General features: G+C 41.2%; 1 protein-coding gene across 17 annotated transcripts in view; it reads right to left on the bottom strand.

Annotated features, from left to right (window-relative positions):
* Positions 1 to 18,856, bottom strand: part of STXBP5 (syntaxin binding protein 5) — a 108,848-nt gene extending 89,992 nt beyond the window's left edge. For 5 of the 17 annotated variants that reach the window (XM_068184898.1, XM_068184899.1, XM_068184896.1 and 2 more), the window contains exons 1-3: positions 18,413 to 18,544; positions 17,837 to 18,218; positions 15,945 to 16,042 (exon numbers count right to left, since the gene is read on the bottom strand). In XM_068184898.1, the coding sequence (XP_068040999.1) occupies positions 15,945 to 16,042; positions 17,837 to 17,989 (251 nt within the window). In that variant the 5' untranslated portion in view covers positions 17,990 to 18,218; positions 18,413 to 18,544. Of the gene's footprint in view, positions 1 to 15,944; positions 16,043 to 17,836; positions 18,219 to 18,412; positions 18,546 to 18,721 lie in introns of those variants that run through there. The other 12 variants (XM_068184891.1, XM_068184895.1, XM_068184894.1 and 9 more) reach the window with 4 other exon arrangements.
* Between the last annotated feature and the right edge of the window lie 3,862 nt (positions 18,857 to 22,718).

The raw sequence follows: 22,718 nt of genomic DNA, 5'->3' as shown, positions 1-22,718 counted from the left end.
AACCATTCCAGCTCCAAAGGAACTTAAAGAAGTGCCATATAGAGCAAATTGTTGCTTCGAGCCCCTCAAAGATACAGAGGGGCTACTGATGCTGCTCAGAACTTTCTAATTTCTTCCACAATCCTGCACCTTGACAGAAATATCTACCAATATTTCTGCATCATAAAACAGTCTTAATAAAAAATACAAGCACTGAAGACTTATAGTAAGATGTCTGACTGATTAGGAGGAGGGAAAGGTTCAGGGCTTTGGGTTTGTAAAGAAACTTGAGCATTTATGTACACTTCCTGCATAGTAGAGGAAAAGCTGCAGAAACAGTAGAGGTTTTCCTTTCCATAAAGCATTTCCATCTCCTTCACTACCACCCTGCTCCCCAAATACCAAGAGAACACATTCACATTTCCAATGTTCCTCTCACTTTTTTTACCATGGCAAAGAGAAGGCAATGTAAAGAGCAAGTCTGCACAAAGATATGCTAGAAGAAAAATACAGCCAGATTCCTCAAAATTATTACCTACAAAGTGACTGTTGTTAAACTACAAAACTAAGGAAGTTTCAACTCTTTTTCAAGCAATTTGGTTACCACTGGAACCTTCAGCAACATAGTTACACAAGAACCACTTCAAAGAAAGTGAAATGGCTGCCGTTCAGTTAAAAGATAAAACCTACCAATTATGGATATTCCAAAAAAGTAACCTCCATCACCACTAGTCACAGTACTACCCCATACAGAAAATTTAAAAAGGAAAAAAAAATCAATTGCTGTTTGAGGCAGATGATAACCACAGTCCAGAGCTTTACTGAGGTTTTGATGTTAAAGCCTGTAGTTACAGATGTCAAATAGACAAGGTTTCCTACCTTCTCTATGGAAGCTTCCAGCTGTGAAAAAGGGCACAGAAATGCCATAACATGAAAATATCTAAGGGTTCACACAAAAGAAAAGCATTGTCTGGAGCAGGACTCTTCATCCAACCTCAAGATAATTTCTAAGCACCAAATCCAGATAAATCCAGACCCGCTTTGAGTCAGAACCTCCATTTATGCAGTGCAGTTCAGTGTTTAATGTTTTTTGATTAAATAATTGGTTTAATGTTTTGAGTGTCAGAAGCTTTTTCTACTCAGCAATAGATAAAATGAAATTAATTAATTTTAGAAGTTCACTTCCAGAATACCTTCCATCAAAAATCTGAGAGGAAAACAGATTTAATTGTCAGCCAGATACAACTCACTAGACGCTGTAAACTGTGGAAGTTTTATGTATGCTCTGCATGGTGAGGAATAACAAACACATGAGGCTCAAATATAAGCTGGAACATCTGAGCTGATATGTGTCAGACAAGTCACCTGAGGTGCTCCTCAAACACTTACTAGAAGAAAAAAAAAACAACAAAAAAAAAAAAAAGGAGGAAAACTACTGTTTCCAAGATTTCACTAGAAAAGTTTGATGAATATATAATACCTTTACAAGGTACTGTTTAAAGTTTATTTCTTCTTTCAAATGTCAGCATAGCAGAATGGCAATGAAACAGGAACAAATAATCCCATTGTACACTTACAGTGTCCAATACCTCTGTGTGAATTTAAAAACAAAAAAAAAACAAAACAAAACAAAAAAAAACCACTAAACACAAAAACAAAGAAGAGCATTAGACTTTCTGATGGTAACAAACTCCACCAGAACAAAATTCTAGTCACATATGTATTAAGAGGAAAAGCTAAGGAGCCTTTTCCAGTTAACTGCATGGAGATTCACTTTCGTCCTTTGAAATGTAACAAATCTGAAAGTGTTTCACCTGCAAAGAATCCCTACTTCTTTTGTAACAAAGGACTATAAAAGTTCCCAATCGATACATTAAGCACTGCAATCTGAAGTTTGAATACTACTCATTTTTCCCTCACACACACAGTCTGCTCAACTCCCTAAACTTCATGAGTCTGTAGAGAACTAGTGGTCTTCAAATTCACTGTCAGGACAAAAAACATTTCAACACAATCAAACTTTACCCCTCCTCATAAACCACATCCATGCACAAACTTGATCCTCTTGAAGCACAGAAGAGTTAAATCATTCACCCCAGATCACCAGAGATGTAGAATAGTTACATTCCTGGAAACTATTAATGGACAAAGGCTACAATTAATTCTACTAGAAAAAGAACTATATCATAAAGCACACCTGAAAAACTAAAATAAGTATTTTTTAAGAATTATTTTCTGAAAAAAAGAAACCAGTTACATAAAGATGCTGAAAAATTTAAAGATGAAGTTTTAAAGGAAAAGTAGGAATTATTTCTCTTATCCAACACAATTTCTAATAAGAAAAAACAGCAACTATAAAAGAAACAATATAATCACCTTGAATAAAAATGAAGGAAGAAATATTTATTCGTGGCCTGTTGCAAAAATCCAGGATGAAATCTATTTACTAAAAACCACCGTGATAAACCGATACATGTATTCCAGTCAAACATCAAGAAAATCAGTACACTGAATGGTATTTATTAGTAGTCATTAAAAAAAAAAAAAAAGACTGCCAGAGATCTAATATACCAAATAATAGCTGTGAGCAGCACTGAGATACTAAGATACTTTAGACTGCTAAATATGTTTAAAAGTTGTTGTTAGGAGCTGAAAATTATATTTTTATAGTGGTTCCCTATCATTCATACAGAATGCAGAATGCACTTACACTGATCATCTTTACATATTGTCCTTTAAAACACTAAGACAATGCTAACAAATATGCACAACTGAGTTTAATTTCATCATAAGTGAACTTTCCCCAAATTAACTACAGTTGTATAATTTACAGTTATTGTCTGTACTACAGCAAATAAAGAAAGGTAGAGAATCCTCTGGTATTCTGAAAATTTTAGGGTGGTATTTTTGTAGAATGAACTATGAGAAAAAAGCTTTCAAACTATGCTTTTTAATATTTTACCTGTATTGTAATCAAAGCCTGCATAATTTAAGCTTGACATGAAATACAATTTCAGAAATATTTTGCAAGAATGGTCTCTTTGTATGAGTCTTTCTACAGCAAGTGAGATGACAGTCCTAGAAATGCCAGTCCATTACTCAGTATATGAAAATAGCAAGCATTAGCAGTATCTTCTTTGTCAAATTGGTTATAATTATTCTGGTAGCACACTGTGACCACAGGGTAATGGCACAGAGTAGCATTTCTCCTTTAAAACTTACTCAAGGGCATTGTTTTCTGAACTTGCCCAGCACTGTGTTCTCATTGCAACAGTAACTTCCGCTGCAAACAAAAAACTGAAGGCAGAGAACATCCTCAGATCGCATCGTGATCATCGCACTCCCATCTGCACAACAGCTTCCTTGATAAACTCACCACTACACCACTTCAGCAGTCTTGGCATTTTACTTTTTATCATTCCATTAATACATTTTTGTCAACTGTTCAGGTGTCTCAATTTTCAGCTTTAGTAGCAAAGATGTTTCCTTACTAACAAGGAAAGAGAAGAGCTAAGAAAATTGTAAGTTGTGTCCAAAAAATGATAACAATATGAAGTACTGAGTTGAAATGAAGACGCACTCCTGGTCATATGCTATGATATAAAATTGCAGTTTCTAAATATTTTGAAACCAAACTTGACTATCAGCATTATCTGATGTGCTGCTTCCCTCACTGGGAATTGCCAAGAGAAAGAACAGATCATCAAAAGTCAGTAAAGTTAATTTGGAAAATGCCACTTCCTCCCTACTTTTTTTTTTCCTTAAATCCAGAACACCATTTATTTGATCTGGAAATTATTGGCAGAGAATTCATAGGGGAAAAAAAAGTTCTTTTAAACTGCCAGAGTTCAAATGTAGTTTTTGTCCTTTGCTACTCAGGTAAGGAACAGGACTGTACAAGTTAACTCCTGCTGCCTCTCCTCTAAAATATGTATAAATCAAATTTTTTCCTTTTTTTTATTAACCTTTTGATTATTAACATAACTGCAACTATATTCACAATACTTTCATGGACCAGGTCTGTAAGAAAACAGGTATAACATCCTAGGCAGCCATATATACTGAGGGTAATTGAAAAAAAATGTGGACCTATACCTTTGTTTAGGCTTTTTTTTTAAACTAAAGATAGAGAAGCACAAAAGTTTAAGAAAATGGTAGTATTCTTTGTCAGTGGCTGCTTCTTGAGCTCTATTTCCTTTGACCAACAGCCCTTATGAAAACATGGGGACATGACTAACAAGCAATTACTAACACTGCTTTCAACATGTAGGCTACCTGATATCTCTCCTTCCTGGTGAGTGTTAGTAACTCACCAGGATTTTCTAAAAGGCTGTATTTCCCACCTTATTATTTTAAAGAATGAGGGGATATTCACCATGCCAGCTTTTTAAATTATTATTATTATTTTTTGTGACTTTCCTTTGTATCTGACATTCAGAGGTGGCCTTGGAGGTAATCTTACTGCATCAGTTTACTACACAGATTTGGAACACATATAAAAGGGAACGCCAGGCAAGTTATTGTTTTGCAGTCTATTCTCCACATTAATAAGCATCACTAAAGCTTAGTAACTGTACCTCTAACATAAACATTACAAAGTCCAGTTAAGAATGTTTTTCAACTGTGAGGATGAACATCTGCAAGGTAGTATGACTGGATAGAGCATATGCTAAAAAACTAAGGCACACTAATACTATCAATTGAACATTAAGTGATCACAAAAAAATTAGTATTCCATCTTTTTCCCTAATGACCAAGTTGGAAAATGCAAATAGGTCCATCTGCTGCTACTGACAAGGAATCATTGTTACTAGTTGGGAAAGAGGGAGGGCCTATGTCGGAGCCCAGAATGTCCCGTGGACACTCTTGGATGTTTCAGGCCCAGGTCAAAAGCATTTGAGACCCTGGAATGCAGCCAGAGACCCCTGTGGCTTTGAATCTGACCCATGGAGCAATTTACCAACCTTGCAGGAAGAACAAGAAATCACAAAAGTTTAGATATTATAGTAGAAGTAGTCACAAAGTGAGAGTAAGAGTTTTTGAGTGCTGTACAGGGGGGTTTTAGGCCTTGTACAGAGGGGTCTGAGTTTTGTACATGGGGGTCAGAAGTTCTAAGATGGAGGGATTTGGGTGTGCCCTGTCCTCCTTCTTTCTACTTCCTAACCTCCATGTTCATGGTGATGCTGGTACTCACAGATTGGTTTAGAGTAGAAAGTCACTGTTCAATATAGGTGATGGGCATTGGGGAAAAACCATAAACATCTAATACACAATGTATGATATAAAAGAGGGCACCAGCCCCCTGGGTGTCAGTGTGTGTGCCCTTGCCTGACTGCTGAACGGACCGCAGCAGCTCAGGGAGAAATCTTTTAGATAACATCAATAAACTACCTTGAGACCGGATGACTGAAGACTACTGAGTCTTTCTTGAAGGCACGGGTTGGAGGAGAGACTTTTCCACCTTTCAGGGTCACCCCAATCTAGGGGTGAGCCCTGACAGGCCTATAGTAGAAACTTATCAAAAACATTGGACACCAGCTGGATTACCTCTTTAGTTGGCTACTCTTCAAGTGTTACATTTATCATTAATATGTGAACCAAAAATCTAATAAGGTTACTTGTACACATACAGGGTACAAGCCAGAGAGCAGATTCAAGAGGCTAAAAAAATCCTGCTTAAATCATATGAATCACACAAAATAAAATAATAGCCCACTAAGCAGAAGTACAAACATATTACTTCATTTGGATCCGCACCCTCTCTTTAGTCCCCTAGCTTACAAAGTTCCAAAATTAAATTCCTGTGGAGTTTATATGACAATATAAAGCAGGAAATGACAATTGATTCTTGGAGAATCTGTGAGCGATACCTCAGAAAAGGTCGAGTTTGATCTACAGCCTTCTTGGTGGAGAACCTAGCCTCCATTCTCCAGCAGCACTGCTTGAAAGAGCACTCTGTGGTTTGAGGGGGGCGGGCTCAAGACATACTGTGAACTATTATTATATCAATCCTAGAAGAAAATTAAACTTCAGTTTTTCTAAACATAAATCAGGTTTTGTTACTACCTTTTTTAAGGTGTTCATGAAACTGAATTCATTTAGTAAAACCAGCAAAAAAAGTAGCCTTGACTTATTTCTATCAAGCTGTAAACTTCTCTCTGTACAACAGCAATCAAATAATTGACTTGGAAAACTGCAACACTTTGGACTGCCCTTTTTCAAATATTACAAAATCTGCATCATTGTTATAATAACAACTTCTGGTTTTATGTTTTGAAGAAGCCATCTGGACACAATCCTGAGTCATGTGCTCTAGAAGGGTCTGTTTGAGTGGGGGAGGGGATGCACTAGGTGACCTCCTGTGGTAACATCCAACTTTACCCATTCTGTGATTCCGTGAACCTAGCATTCCTGAAAAGCACTTTGTTTTCTATACCTGCAGACACGCATTCCTAGTTTCACCTACTTTCACTATTCTTGGCACTCAAAATATAATTAATTTAGAATATAATATTTATTTTTTTATAATAATTAGAATACCTCTAAGTAACTGAAAAATAAAAAAAAAAAATCTCAAAACTTTAAAGTAAAAATCCATAAGTTTAGAACTATTTAATCTTAGCATTAAGAATACTAAGACTATGGATGGAAGACTATGCAGGACCTACTACTGGTATTGAAAAAATAAATTTACTAATACAGTATTAAAATCAAACTTAATTCAGCATTTGATATAGTTGCCTCAATACAAGCACTATCAATAACTAGATTTTTTGTTTAAGCAAAGTTTAGGGATTCAAAATACAATGAAGCATTACACTGAATCATTGCACAAAGTGAACAAGTTAAAATAAGTAGTACATGGACCAAGGATGTCCTCCAGTTGTGCAGATCTTGACACAAAGCTAGTTTAAGAATTTCTTAAAAGGAGAGATTTTTAAGTGGAAGACAAAATGGTTCTCATTTGTGTCAGTCTTATACTGAATATCATTGTTCCAGAACTAAACAACAGCCACAGAAAAATTAATTTCATAAATATATTGTAAAAATCACAAGGAATCAGGATTCAGCATGAGTCCCCAGAGGCTAACAGAACTGCTACATATTGTTAGAAATTTACTAAATAAGACATTATACCACTCTACCACTCCTCTCTCCCAAAATATTTCTGTTTCAGCTGCTTCCAAGACCTTAATTATTTTAATGTGTCTAAATTCAGTGATACAAATACCACTGACACAGATACAAATTATGTCATTAGACAATCACCTGTATTTGCACTGAAAGTCAACAGTGGTGGTAAGTTAGTGCTTCCTTTGATAAACATGTAAACTGTACAATTACCCAGTGGCTATGATAGAAGCGTTGACATGAATGGGGCCATTAAGTTATCAGGAATTCTACGAGGCTGCACTTGACTGGCATTCAAGTACCAATTACAATACCACAACAGAAACTTATGGGTCAGCAAAACAAGGGAACTCCAAAAGTTGCTGGCAGACAGCACAGAGGCAGTGGGTAAGCAATGCGGTTTTGCCTCAAAAGTAACACAAACCTATTCCTCAGGCTGGCAAACAAATTACTACATGTCAAAGAACTACATCTCTGGGAAAGCAGAGTCTTGTCTACTTAACAAGATGAATTTCGCAGGATCAAAAACCACAATTTTTCAAAAAAACTATGATCAGTTTGATGGTACACTTTAAGATAGGCACATTGAGAACAGGAAGAAGGAAGACCCAACAGATTAAAGATCTACCATAGTATTAACTCTCTCAAAACTATTAGGTACTCCAATACTTTTCAAAATGTAAAACCATTACCAGATAGCTAAGATTAAGGGCAAAGTGAACTGTTCCCAAAATCCATGTCCTGCAGTTCTGTTTATCTTCATATTGAATGTAACAATTTGCAAGTTTTATTCTGCTTCTCACTGAGGTTCTACATAGATAAGCCAACTTCTAGTCACCTTACATTTATTGTGTAAGAATACTTACCTTTGCCTTTTGAAACTTTTGTACAACAAAGGGACCTGAACACTTAGAAGTCTAATGCAGTTACAAAATTTCTGTCAAACAAAGTTTTTAAGGAAGGGTTTGCAACCTTGATTTGTGCCTTCATGCTTTCTTTATCACATCTCAAATCTTAAGCTGCTTCTACTCTTCCAGATACGACTTGACTAAAACTGTTCATGTCATCTCCTCCAGCAATAATGCTACTTCAGTTTTAAAAGCCATTCCACAGTGCTCAAGAAAAAACAAATCTACTGAAATGCCAAATTAAGTAAGATCTTAGTGAATTGAACAGCATACCACAAGTCTGAAAGCCTAAACTGGGCTCCAGACATCCAATGTCCTCTAATAGTTTAGCCTAATCTCATCAGGTCACAGGATCCATGTATCACCTCAGTGTTTCACAAATAGCAAAGTGGTACAAGGAAACAAACTTTGCTACTGCTACAGTAACCTGCAGCCTTACAAACTATGCTTGCTTTCCAAATATTTCCTTCCCCACGTTCACCATGACCCAGCAAGTTTGAAGCTGTAAGGCTATATCCATTAAGTTTCTGCTCTGTCAGTAAAATACCTAGAGGGAAGTTTTCATCATAAATTTTTGTAGGTTATAGTATAAGTTTCAATACAGCTATACTTCAGGTATTCTTGAACAAAAGGAATTACTAACAGAAGTTGCATTAATAAAATCAAAGTATATGAAATTATGCTCCCAAATCAAAGACCTGCTGCTTCCCCACAGCCACAGTCACTACAGCATGGCCCTACCCACAGTCCCTTCAGAGATAAACCTGCTCTAATATGGCTTTACCCATGGCTGCAGTCCTTCCAGGGGAATACCTGCTCTCATGTGGGATTATCCATGGCCACACGCTTTCAGGTGCTCCAGCACAGACTTATCCACAGGCACTGATGTGTCAGTATCTGCCTGCTGCAGCACAGACTTATCCCTGGGCCTCCATCCCTTCAGAGGTATTCCTGCTGCTGCACTGCCACAGCCACTTCCAGATTGTCCTGATTGACACAGATCCACCTGCTCCCACGTGGACTCATCCATGGGTCAGGTCCCTTTGACTGAAGCTCACAGCGCAGTCCCAGCCAGCTGGGCCAGCAGCACAGACACACAGCGAGTCCCTGGCCACCTGCCAGCCTGGCACATCCCGCTGCTGTTATCACAGTGTTCCCAGCACAGCGCAGTGAGGTGATAAAGCAGCACAGCAGCAGCGAGAGCAAAAGCCAGCCACTAATGAGCACTGGACTCTAATGTACAGTCAGGCAAGCAAGGCTCCTGACAGACACCTGCCAATTAACAGCTAATCAGCAATTACAGCTAAAAATTCAATCTAGCACATTCCAGTCAAACCTGTCATTATCTCAATCCTTTGAGCTGCACATTGGGTGTCATAAAGGATTATTGCAGTTTAACCCCATCTGACAACTAGGCTCCATACAGACACTTGCTCACTGCCTCTGGTGAGATGGGGAAAAAAATTGGAAAAGAGAGAAAATTCACAGTTTGAGATATAGAATGTTTAATGGACAAAGCAAAAACCACCCAGCACACAAGCAAGGCAAAGCAAGGAATTCATTCACTGTTTCCCATGGGTGGGCTGGAGCCACCTCCAGGAAAGAAGGGCTCCATCATGTGTAACAGTGACTTGAGAAGGCTACTGCCATCACTTCAAACACCCTTTCCTCCTTTTTCTTCTAGCTTTATATCCTAAAAATGATACCATATGGTATAGAATGTCCTTCGGGTCAGCTGTCCTGGGCTATGTCCCCTCCCAACTACTTGTGCACACCCAGGCTGCTCATTGGTAGGGTGGGGTGAGAGGCAGAAAAGGCCTTGGCTCTGTATAAACCCTGCTCAGCAATAAGGAAAACATCCCCGCATTATCACAACTGTTTCCAGCACAAATCCAAAACACAGCCTCATACCAGCTACTGTGAAGAAAACTAACTTTACTCCAGCCAAAACCAGCACACTAAGTTTCTCAACAAGTAAAACTACAGATTTAAAAAGAACACCATCCTATTTATTATAAGGAATGCAGTCAAAGCTTTCTCTGTGTAGGACTCAGTTCTTTTCATTCCATGCACTTTCAGGAGATACATGCATCACCATGCCATTTTGGCCTTATTTCATTTCAAAACACCCTCTTCATTTAGAGGATGGGAATTTTTCACTAAGATAACAATAGCCATGTGAACAAAGTGCTGGATGATATGACAAGAAATGCTTTAGTGTTACAAGAAACGGAAATGTGCCAAGATTAACATATGCTTTAAGCAAAGTAGTTTTCCTGTTGGAACTACTCTGTGTGAATTGAGTGGCAAGGTAGACAACAAACATTTTAGTAGTAATAAATAATCAGTGTGTCTCTGACATGACACTACTGCAATATTTTTAATAGCTTTACAAAGTATTCTTCCCAAAACAGACATATTTATTCAAAGTCCAGAACACCAGTGACAAGGGTTGAGACCATTTTCTTCAGTGTACAAATGCCAAAAGACCCTGACCATCCATGAAAGAGTAGTTCAGCTCAAATTTTGTGTGTTCACAGAATCAACAGAATTACAAAGTAATTTAGTCAGAAAGGATCACTCAGCTTCATCTGGTTCAGCATCCCACGTGAAGATGTGCCAACATCAGTTGGATGCTAAGTTGTTTAAAAAACTGATATCTCTGCATACTCTGAACAACTCCAGCCACTGTCCTACTGCCAGTGTAGAGCTACTATAAAGAAAGAACAAGTATAGAACTACTTCAATTAAAAAATACCCAAAAAGCAAAAACCCCAACACACAAATATCTCAAGCTGATATTTCCATAAGGAGCAAAATCAGTCACACTGCCTTGTAAAGTCTGAATGATGCAAAGGAGAAATAATTTTAATGGCTATAATCACAGCACATCTACAGCAAAGCTATCCAGATGCTGCAACAAGCACTTTATCAGAAACTGACTGCATGGAACCACATACCCGGGCTTTTGAGCTATTTCGATAAAAAAAAAAAAAAGTGAGTTCTCAAAAAGGGTGGACAATGGAAATCACAGAAAACAAGCCTTATACACTCCAAACACATAAAAACTTCAGCCATTTGCTTGCATAAGTCATATTTTAGTGCTGAAAAGACTGTGGGGAAATTAACAGATACTGACATTCAGGATGATTGAAATATTCCGATTTTTAATGATGGAATGATGAACAATCTATTTTTTCTCCTTTCTGTTAACTTGGTTTGCAAGAGGGCAAAAAAACCCCCAAATTTTAATTAAATAACCTATTCTGCTTGGGAATAAAGAGTGGGAGGCACAGTTTGGTCTGTATGGAAGGTACAATACTTATTCCCTTCATTCTCAATTATTTCTACTGAAAATGGTCTTCCTTTCTAGAACTCCCTCTAGCAAGAGGGAGTTCATGCTTCAAATGCATATTTTTAAGGCAAAAAGCACCAGTAGATGTTGTATTTATGTTGGGAGACTACCACAAAACATCTAATTTTATATAATGTCCTAGTTTTGCTATAGAAAAATTAAAGTGCAGAAAAATGAAGAAACTTATTTAAGATGGAGCAGTTAAACAGCAGGGACCAGGAGAATTAATGTTACAGTATTATATTTCTGCTTTAGCTTCAAAGATTTCTGCTTTAGTGTCGAAGATTATTCTACCTTATGAAAGCAAATAAAAAACTCACCTATTTTTATTAATTGTACAGGGTCCTGAACTTAAAATTTCTGAGGAAACACCATCCTAAAGGCAAAAGAAATCCTGAAAAAGCTCATTATATCCTTCTCTAGCCCCTTCAGAATTTACACATCCCCCTGCTCAGATCACATTAGGCTTCCAGAGGGCCTTCTAAGTAGAAGAGCAAAAGCAATGAAGAGCACAGAAGCAGGGCTATTACTTATGACACTGTGCACTCTCAGGACGTCACGGGGTAAAGTCTACCTGATTACACCAAGTTAAACCTTGAGTAGATAAACTGAACTCTAACTCATTAGAAGGTTTTGATATCTGCTGGGAAAACAAAGCACAGCCAATTATGCACAAAGCTTTCTTAAGACCAAGGACTATATGTCCTACTGCAATAGTTCAGTTATGCACAGAAAAGAAGCACACCATAGATGAATTTTTAACTACTTGATATCTCACATGTTGCGACAGTAGATCAAGAGGTGAAAGCCACCCTGGTAACAGCAGCTAAATCCCTTCAAGTACGGACAGTACTTGCAGTGACAAAAAGGCCACCAGCAGCTTACACTGACCATAGCAGTTTGAAATCAAGTGAGCACAATTGCTCCCTGTGGGGATCACATCCACAAAAATCCAGCACAGAGAAGAGGGAGCCTGAGACAGAATTGCCACAAAAGAGCCAAGCAGGCCACCAGCCAAGACACACACACCTCAAACAGCTGCAAAAAGTATCCTCCAACCACACCACAAACTCAGAAGAACAACTGGACCAGCATGTTCAGGTAAGTGCCACTACTTGGGAGAAATCATTTGAGATTTTATGTCACTCAGCACAGTGCTCTGCCCTTGTGTCTACATCATCTCTCAATTTCCCTTGCAACAGAGAAAACAGAATCCCACAGCTTAACTGCTTTTAACAGATCTTAGTGTCAGGAAGAGGGTCATATCAAGCGGCTCAGGGTTTCTAATCTACTAAGCTACTCGCTTTTTAACTTTTCCTTATACACCATAAAGTAACTAAACTGTTGTTCATAGCTGAGAAGAGAACTTTTGTTATTAATTGATAAAAATGCTCTTTTTGGGGTGGGGAAATGCTTCTCTAATTAAGGATCTGTCTGCCTCCAAAAATCTTGGTTTTAAATCTCCTAGATAAATAAGAGTTAGAAATGTTTCTTAGTAACTCATCAAGCTTTTAAAATTAATAAAAAGGAGGGATATACTGCTCTAGTTAGACCAGTGAATAATCCCAAGCTAACTTTCATGACTCATAAGGTTAAAGTTTTACACTAAAAGCAGTCTCTTCCTAGTATTTTTACGGACATCTCTCCCTCTTAAAACTGCTGCTTACAGGCACAGAATGGCAAAGCTGCCCCTCTGGCATACTATGTTACCAACTACACCCATCAAGCCTAGAGGCAAAAAATATGAAAAGAGTAGTAATTCTACTTCTAATCCCATCGGTGCAACATGACGCCTATAATTTAGGCACTTTCATGTTTACAATTACTCTGTGGATTTAGGGAATTCAATACAGTGTTGATGCTTAGTATATTTATCCATTAAGATAAAGAAACACAACATCATTGAACTGGCAGTATATTTGTAACCACAGATTTTGGTTCTTCAGAAAAAGCTTCAGTTCTATTTTTACAAATCATTTTAACTGTACAGCAAACATTTAGTACTTGTGTATAAGAAGTCACTCTGTTCTTCCAGTAGTGGTTACAGAGGCCTCATAAAGAAGAGTAAGATAAGAGTGTGATTTAGAAAACTCCTCACATTAAGCTGTTCTGAACAATACTGGTTCAGAATTTCAAATACCCAATTTGAAGACTGATCAAACACAGAGAATCTCTGTAAAGAGTCTGATAAATAGTCCAAAGCCAAATGAGGACTGTAACATTAATTTCCTCACATATTAATGAAATCTCGAACAGGTTCTCACTCCTTGATTTAAGAATATTTTGCCGTTAATACCCTTTCCAAGAAAACCTCAAACTTGTTTCCCTGTCCCTCAGATTACTTGCAACAGAGAGCATAAAAAGATGTAGCTATACTTGAAGAACACAAGGAAAACACTAATACCCACCTCCCATTTGCTGGTAGGCAATGAAAGAAACACTATCATTCCTTTACTTCTACTCTCACAACATGAACACAGAAAAAAATTAGGACTGACTTCCATTGCACTTTTATGATTTTTTCAATCACACTTTACTGACACTCAGTCTTTCTAGTCCATAGCTTATTTCAATTGAAAACATTTTTGCAGCTTTAAAGAATAAGGGGATCCCACTTTAATGAACCCTTGCACGTAATTTATTATTCATAAAAACCTTAGCGGGCAAAGCATCCTGAGGGTTGGCTTTATCTTTGAGCAACAGAATGAAATAAGTACTTCTTGCAAGCCTCACTCTTACCCACTCTTTTCAAACCAGCAGAAAGAAAGAGGCTGCTTTTACAGTGGGAATATGTCTGAGTCTATTCCTTCTGCCTGCATTCCTCCATCACAATGAGGAGGTAAATCACAGGAGATGCAAATTCTGCAGTGTTGTCTGGTTACAGGGCTACTCTATCAGCGGAGGGCTTTTAACCAGTTCTTCCAAGAAGCAAGAGCTGTATCAAAGTACTAAGAAGCATATTCATCTTCATCAAGTTAGAGGAGCACTAACATTTCAGCCTCTGCATGAAACTTCTTTCCTTCCTTTAGAAAACACATTTTCTGTCATTTTCTCACAGTAATGCTTTCTTCCCAAACAATCTTGCAATATCTCTTTCAATTATTTAGAAAGCAATTCACACTCCATGAATTCACAGGTGTGCATAGCCAAGAATGAGTGCCCAGAAATAGGTTTTGTTGAGTCATCATTATCCAAACTGCAACATCATGTTCCCCAAAATTACAGGTGAGTAAGCTCTAAACAAGTACATTTTGATCTCTTCTGTTCCTCCAAACTAAGTTCTTATTTCTATGTCTTTTTTTGCTTTCTCATCTATTCTACCAATATGAGAGTAATTAACACCACCCTTACACAGTTCACTCTTCATTTAAGTCAACTCTATAACCTCTTAAAAAATTTTATTAAATTAAGTGTAGTTTCAAATATGGCATTAAGAACATTGCATTATTACCCCTATTCCTCATGCTCTGAGTTAAGAAAACTGGAGAGTTCATAACAGAAAGCTAGTTTTCTAGTTGTAGTTTTTCAACTTTTAACAGTTAATCCTTTTATGGCAATTAACCTTATAGACAGGGTAGAGATATACCAGAAAGAAACAAAAAAGGTCTACTTGGAGACTAATAGAAACACCAAAGGAAATTGGTAAATTTACTTATGTTTAAAGAGGATTAAGTCAATTTCTCTAGCAAGATGGCCCTAAGCCTTCCCCATAATGTTTAGAATTCAGTCAATTTCAGGACAACAAAGAAGTCAATTCATTCTCTTATTCTGACAGGTAAAGGTTCTGACAACAGCAGTGTGGATTAAAGAATCTACAGAACACCTTCTTTTAAAAATAAAAGTTTAAACACATATGTTGTTACATGGCTTGGATAGTAGCATATGGCTGTGGTACCATATGGCTATAAACATATGGGTAGTTCACTTTTTAGTGAACAAGAAGAAGCAGGGTTACTAGTGCTTTACTTCACAAATCCATTCTGCTTCTCTCCGTCACTTAGAAGATTTCAGCAAGATACAATCCCTGTACCTTTTATTGTCCTCACTTGAAACCCTCATTTGGCAACACAGAAGTAGTAGCAGGTCACTAGAGCATTACAAAGTTTATCTTAAAAACAAGCCCACCACCCAACAAAAGCTCAACCAAAAACCCTACCAAAAAAAAAAAAAAAAAACCAAACAAACACCACCTCAACAAGCAGCACAGACAGAATGTTTCAACCCCAGAGGATAGAGCAGAACAACAAAACAGAGCTCAGCCCACAGCTCTCTTTAGATTTGCAGTCAGCTGCTGTAAATTGTCAGCACACTAGTAACCCTCTACAAAACTTATCTATTACCTTGAGATAATGGCAACTGAGCAGCCCTACCTCACATCATTTACACAACTTAAACTGACACAAAGAACAACCAGAACAGCTGAGCCACCCACCAACAGCAAAGAGAGTTTGCTGTTTTCCTCCCCTCCTGCATACCTGGTTCCCACGAGACTTCTGAATGATTCCAGCAGCTGAATCAAGACATCACCTGTGTGAGGTGCACTAAATCCACTTCAGAATACAAAAGGATACAGCCTTAGTGCTCCAGTCTGAGTCCCAATGGCCAGTATTTTCTGAACCGGATCAAATGCCAAGGCTGAAGGTTGATAGGGGAAACCGTGGCGTACAGTCTAACAAATCAGAGCAGCGCAGTAACAATGGGTCAAGCAGGACACCAAAAATAAACAGAATCGAGACTGTATGTTAGAGAACAGGATTCAGTGTTAATCACAATTTAAAAATTAACTACAAAGCAATTTAATCCTAGACTGAGAAAATCACCTGTTTTATACAAACCAGTTACAAAAGATTTTTTAAGTCATAATTACTCATTCATCTTTGAGCATCAAGTGACAGACTTTCTGAAACTTAATTTGAATCTTACATTTCTTCTGTGTAAAGACTGTATCAACTCAACATTTCATTTTTTCATCTACCTCATTCCCTGAGTAATCTTATTTTCATCTCTAACAAAGACGCTAAGCTATTAAAATCTGAGATGTTCCTAGCAAGTTTGGCAACAAAGCCTGACTAATTATCAGAACTATTATAAACTTGCTTTTCTGAGAATCACTTCAATTTCAATCCAACAGACCCAACATGACAGTGCAACCTCTCTCAGCTCAGTAAAGAAAAAAAATAGCAACTTGAGCTTGACAGAACCAATCCCTTAGCCTCTACTTCCCTCAAAGAGAACAGGCAGCCCCAGAATTGACCAAACCAAAAAATACCTCGTTGAACAAAAGCAAACCCCCTCAACCATGGGATTCTTTCTTAATATGGAGCTATTGGCACATTTAGTTTTCTTGGTTAGCCAAGACTAATTTGGTAATTGACCAAGCAATGACTCCATTAAACTTCTCAGGCTGCAAATAATCAGAACTGAGAACATAATACAATTGTCACCTTCTCTTACTTCCATTCTAAATGCATGCAGCCTAAGCCATATAAATGCCAGCTTTTCCATTTCCAAGGCTTTTGTTGAAAGCAGAGGTATTTCAGGACCTCATAAACACACAGCAAACTTCTGATATACTCCTTGTTCACTGAAGTTGCAGGCATACCCCACAACTCCCTGTATTCCACAACTGAATAAAGTCTAACTGGCAACAGCTCTGCTCTTCTCCATATCCTTCATGACCAACTCCTGAAAGCAGCAGAAATGCCTGCAATACACAAAAAACCAAGGAGAGTCCACAAACAAGCTCATCCATGTCAAGCTAGGCCATGAGTGCACTGCAAAGATAAAAATAAGTATTGATGTTCCAATCAGTTTTTATTCCTCTTGATACAGCTGGTGGTTAATTCGCTGCATCATTTTCTGAAGCGTGCAGACACAAGCTGCAGTTATCGTATCACACACAAGAAAATAAATAAACGGGAACTTCATCTCTATATAGGATTTGCAATAGTAGCATCACCAACTTGGCAACACACTGCAATGAAACCACCACAAACATCGAAAGCCTTTTTCAGGCGTAAAGGAACAGGATAAATGATTTCCAAATAATGCAGAGGGACAGCTTCCCTGTCCTTCGGGCCCATTAGCAGAGACTTCTACTCAAACGCCGCGATAATCAGATCTGCACTACAGCTAAGCATCACTCCTTCCCCCATCCATCCAACTCTTTCTACGAAGCCTCAGTGAACACTGTCAGGATTACTCGCATGAAAGAGCCTAGACGACGCCAAGCCCTGAAACTCTCCAGGAAAGACGACTAAAGAAATCCAACAAGACCTGTACAGCTACACCCACCGCTTTCTTCCCGTCTTCGCCCCCGAAATAATCAATCCAAACAAGTAAACACTAGCGGCAGGCACGCTCGGCGAGGTCGGTACGGAGAAGCAAAGCCCGCAGCGCCCATCGCGGCGGCGCGCCCCCTTCCCCGGCTGCCCGTCGGCTCGGGGCTGCAGCATTCATTCACCTTGCAGAGCTGGAAGTGCTCGGACTGGAGCGTCTCCTGGATTTCGGTCTCCCGGTTCCCCGCCTGCTGCTGCTGCGCGGCGGACGACGCCGAGGCCACGGCAGAGACCGCCGTCAGGCCGTCCAGCACCTTCCTGATGTTAAATTTCCTCATGGTCCTCGGCGGCGGCGCTCCCGCTCCCCGGCCTCGCCGCCGCCGCGCTGTCACCGCCGCGCCGCCCGCCCCGCAGGCGGCAGACGAGCCCCCGCCGGGGAGGGCGGTGCAGGGGCGGCCCGCGGTCGGGGGCGCCGCGCTCCTCCTCGTCCGCGGGGAGAGCGGCGAGGCGTCAGTCCGGCAGCGCAGGGGCGCTTCTCATCGAGGCCCGCGGGCTCGGAGACGGAGACTGGAGCCAAGCAAACAGGAGTCGGTCAGCCCACCGAGCGCCGCCACCGCCGGTCCCACGCTCGCCGCCCGCGGCCGCCCCGCGCCCGGCCGGCCCCGCCTCGGCCACCCCTCCCGCCGCCGGGGCTGTGCGGGCTGCCTCGCCTCGCCTCGCCTCGCCGCGGAGCCCCCGCGCCCCCCGCACAGCCCCCTCACGTCGTGGCGACCGCCGCTGTCACCCGTCCGCGTGCGCGCGCGCGTGTGTGTGTGCGTGTGCCGGTCCCCTCCCGCCGCCGCAGCCTCTCCCCCCGCGGCAGCAGCAGCGGCCGCCCGCCCCGCGGCTCGGCTCGGCTCAGCACCCTCCGCCTCCTCCTCAGAGCTGCGTGTGCCGCCAGCCAGTCACCAGCGGGGCTTCTCCCGGCTGCTGCCAGCGCCTGCCGCTGCCCGCCCCCGCAACCATCCTCCTCCTCCTCCTCCTCCGGCCGCGGAGGGAGCCTCCCCCGCCTCTCGGTCGCTCCCCCTTGCCTGACAACGCGGAGCGCAGCGCCCCGGGGAGGAGGAGCGGCGGCGGCGATACCGCGGCGCCCGGCCCGCTAGCGGCGGGGCAGCCGCTCATGCGCGCTGAGCGCGGCGGCGCCCGGATGTGGCGGAGCCGCCCCCCCCCGCCCCGCCGCGCCGTGCGGGGGCCGGGGCGGCGTGCGGGGCGCGGTGGGGCGGCCGGGCCCGAACGCTGTGCTCCGGCAGGGCGGAGGCTGCGGCAGGTAACAGGTGGTGGCGGCCAGAGGCAGCCGCGGACAGCGCCGTCCCTGCCGCCGGCGCGGCGCTGGAGGCGCTCGACGGCCGCGGCGGAGCCGCGCTCCGGCGTGGCTTCCCGCGGGAGATCCCCCGCGGCTGCGGCTCGTCCCGGGCGGCGGGTCTGGTGCGGACCGCGGCCGGAGCAGCGACGGCGGGTCCCGCGGCGGGGCCGGGCTGGGCGGCGGCGGCCGCCGGAGCCGGAACGGCGCGGAGCGGCGGCGGGGCTGCGGGCGAGCTCAGAGGAGGGGTGCGATCCCTCCGTGCCACTCACCCCGAGCGCCCTGCTGGTTCTGCGGCCCCGGCCCGGGAGCGCTCGCTGTGCGGCTGGACAGAGGGCTGCGAGCTGCCCAACACCGCCCGGCAGAGTCACGGCCAGCCCTGGCGTCGCAAGGCGAGCGCCGGGGTTACGAAGGTGCTTCCATTCATTTTTACGGCTGCAAAACCAATTTAAACAGGTGGCACAGAGCCAAACGTTTCCTTCTGATAGCCCCTGTTGTACCGTATTCTGTATTTACTTTTATTTTTCTTTTACTGCTAGGTTGTAGTTTGGGATTATCTAGTCACTGGTCAAGCAGTAGATATTATTTGTCTCGGTCATGTTTCTTTGTTCATGAAGGTCATAATTATTTGTGACTCATTACTGAACTTCTTTTCAGCTAAAATTAACTGATCAATCTCTTTTGGAGGGAAAACTTGTAGAGATGTGACTCAAGATGATGGCTCACATTTCCTAGCCTCAGCATGAATGCCTTAGCAGTGGAAGGCTCTGCACACTGGAAAATGGTCCTTTCAGGTGGTGTTTCCAGCCTGATGGCCAGGCAGACTGTGTTAGCCCAGTGTCCAGTGTCGTAGTGCACTGAGGGATGAATGTAATCAGAATGCAGTGGAATCGCTACAATGCAGCCAGAAGCAAAAAACCTCAGAAGTAAAAATCCCACAAATTCTTCTTAGACCTGTACGTTCTTGTTAACATGCAGTTTAATTTAGCTGTATTACCAGAAGGTATATGATGTACAAGCATTTGAAAAAAACCAAGACAGTCCACATATTCTTGCAAAGTGAACTTAGAGAGCTGTTCTTTCTGTTACTAGGACAGAAATGTTGGACATTTCCTGAAATCATCTTGGTAAAATGTGAAAGAATGCTTCCAAAGATGACAAAAGTCCTAGGAAAAAGAAAGAAGTAAACTTAAATAAGGTTCAGTAAATACCTGATGTGAAAATCAACTTAATTTTAAGAGATAAATATGTGCAGTTTCAGCATGTCTTTAATTATCTGTAACTTAATTTAGGTAACTGTGTATAAATTACAGAAGTAATGTGTATTTCCCCATCTATTCCCACATGCCTATTATAACACACTGAACTGGGAAGAAAACTGGTAGAACTTGGCCATGTTTGAATGGTAAATATAAGCTGTTACAGGTAAAAGACAGGCACACATATAACTTTAAGAATGTAAGTTATAGTCCCTTTGAATCCTTCTGTTCAGTATGTTTTAGGCCAGGCTCTGCAAACACTCCGAGGTACAACTAACCTGATTTTTTATAGGAATGTTAATCACAGCAACAGCCCCTCAAAACTGGGTGATGAATTAAAGGACATTAAAAGCTGTCTTTTTGCATACTACAGTCTTTCTTTTTCTTACTTTATATATACTTGGTCTATGAATGCATTCTTTATTTGGACTGTACATTTTTAGAGGAAAGATTGGATTTGATTTTCAGTTTATATTAGCACCTAAGAGGAGCACCTCATTCATTATTGCAACCTTGTATTGATACATGCAAACATTGAGGTAAGTGATACAATATACACTAGGTTGGACCTACAGTAGTTCCTCTCCCTTGTGCTTTCACTTTAATGCCATTCAAGGGATCAATGTTCTCTGGGACTTCAGCTTTTCCTGTAAAAATGTTTTAAAAAAATTTCTCCAGCAAATTAGTGAAAAAATTTGTTGAGTTCACTGGGACATCAGTTGGAACAGTAAAAGGCCTTTTAATATTATAGTTCAGTAAATATCCTCTTCATCTCTCAGGATTTAGCTGCTGTATTTGAGAGCTTCTTTGGGCCCTCTAGCACTTACACAATAACCACATCCTGTTTTACAAACAAGACCATTCTGCTTAACCTCCTTCATGCTGCCCACTCAGACGTTCCGGCCTCCAGTGTCAGAAATCACTTGCCAGTTTTATACCTCAGTCAAAAGTCCAGTGTCTTGCAAAGCTGTACAAGAAGCAGTCAGACCCAACTAGTGTGCAATGCTGTTGTACTCAATTATGACAGAGTCCAGCTGGGACAGAGCCAGTGTTAAATGTTCACAAGCTTCTTAGGCCCCAGCAGTGCTGTGGAAATCCCTGCCATCAAATGAATCCACATGGCTTGCATTTTCTTTGCCTGTCATTTCTTACAGACCTTGTTATCTAAGGCTGCTAGAAAATGAGAGAGGGGATCACTTGCTCATGTCTTGATTGATATTCTACAGATACCACGTAAACAGCCACTATTCCTAATAGGTATCTGAGACAATGGGGCATTAAGTGTTCTACGTATCAGTGCCCACAAACTGTTAGTAGGTCAGACTTGTTGGGTCTTTTGCCTCAAGATATTCACAACAACTTCACAGATGACTGTAGGGTGCATTTATCACTGTGCATATGAGCCTTCTTGGTTGGTTTTTGGGGAGGTTGGTTGGTTGTTTTTGTGGACTGATGTATCACCAGTGTTACCTTGAAGAAGAAAGGAATGATTGTAGTCCCACATGAGCCAGAATGAGTAAAAGCCCACCCAATTATAGTGTATTCTAAAATTTGTTGGAATAATCAAGAGCAGCAGGTAAGTAATGAAGTGAAAGGTCCACATATGGTGTTTGTCATTAGTTTGTACATGAGCCCCCAAAGTGTTACTGGTTGTGTCCAGAGAAGGCTGCAGGGGATTTGCACACCCTGTGAATTTTTTGGTAATTATTGCAATACTCAGCGTATATGAGAAATGGATCATCAGAAGTGACCTCAAGATCCCTGCTTGGCCTTTAACAGCACTAAAGCTTTTGAAAGTCAGTCAATCTAGACTTTGAAGTCTAAGAAGCACGCTTAGCTTTCCTGAGAACTTCTTAAGGTGCTTAGTCACTGCAGTCAGGATCGACTGAGCCCTAGCCAAACATTTCCTCACCTTAAATAGAAAGAAACTTGGAAACATTTCTGGACTAATCTTATTCAGATTGTTCTACTCAAATGTATTGGACAGGGCAGTGTAACCACAGCTCCAAGTAAGTTTTGAAATCTTTTCTGCCTGCTGGGAAACTGCTTAAGCTTTCTAGACTTAGAGCTGTTGCCAAACAAACATCTGTGATTTTTTTCCCCACAATAATCTGCACTGGTGCTGAATCCTAAGGAGGACTTCCAGCTGCAGGTGAGTGTTTTGATTTTTCTGCAGCTTGGTTTGAATAAGCCATAAACAAGACAGAAGCTAAGAGCATGTGTCAGTTGGCTGGTCAGCTCCAGGGGAAAATAAAGCTATGCTAGTGCTCACCAGAACCACAGCCGGAGGTGAACTGTCTACTGTTTGTAAATTCACCCATTTCAGAAACATCCTGATGGACCATGCCTACACTGATATGATGAGTTTCTGCATCTGGAAGCCTATGTGGTCCTTGGCAGGCACAGAGATCATGGGGGATCCATAATAAAAGAGCTATGGAACAGCATGACTAGCACTCATATCAGGAT

This window comes from Anomalospiza imberbis, chromosome 3, assembly GCF_031753505.1.
Source record: "Anomalospiza imberbis isolate Cuckoo-Finch-1a 21T00152 chromosome 3, ASM3175350v1, whole genome shotgun sequence".
Lineage (NCBI taxonomy): Eukaryota > Metazoa > Chordata > Aves > Passeriformes > Viduidae > Anomalospiza > Anomalospiza imberbis.
The sequence above is the reverse complement of the archived record's forward strand: the minus strand, read 5'-3'. Positions and strand labels throughout refer to the sequence as shown.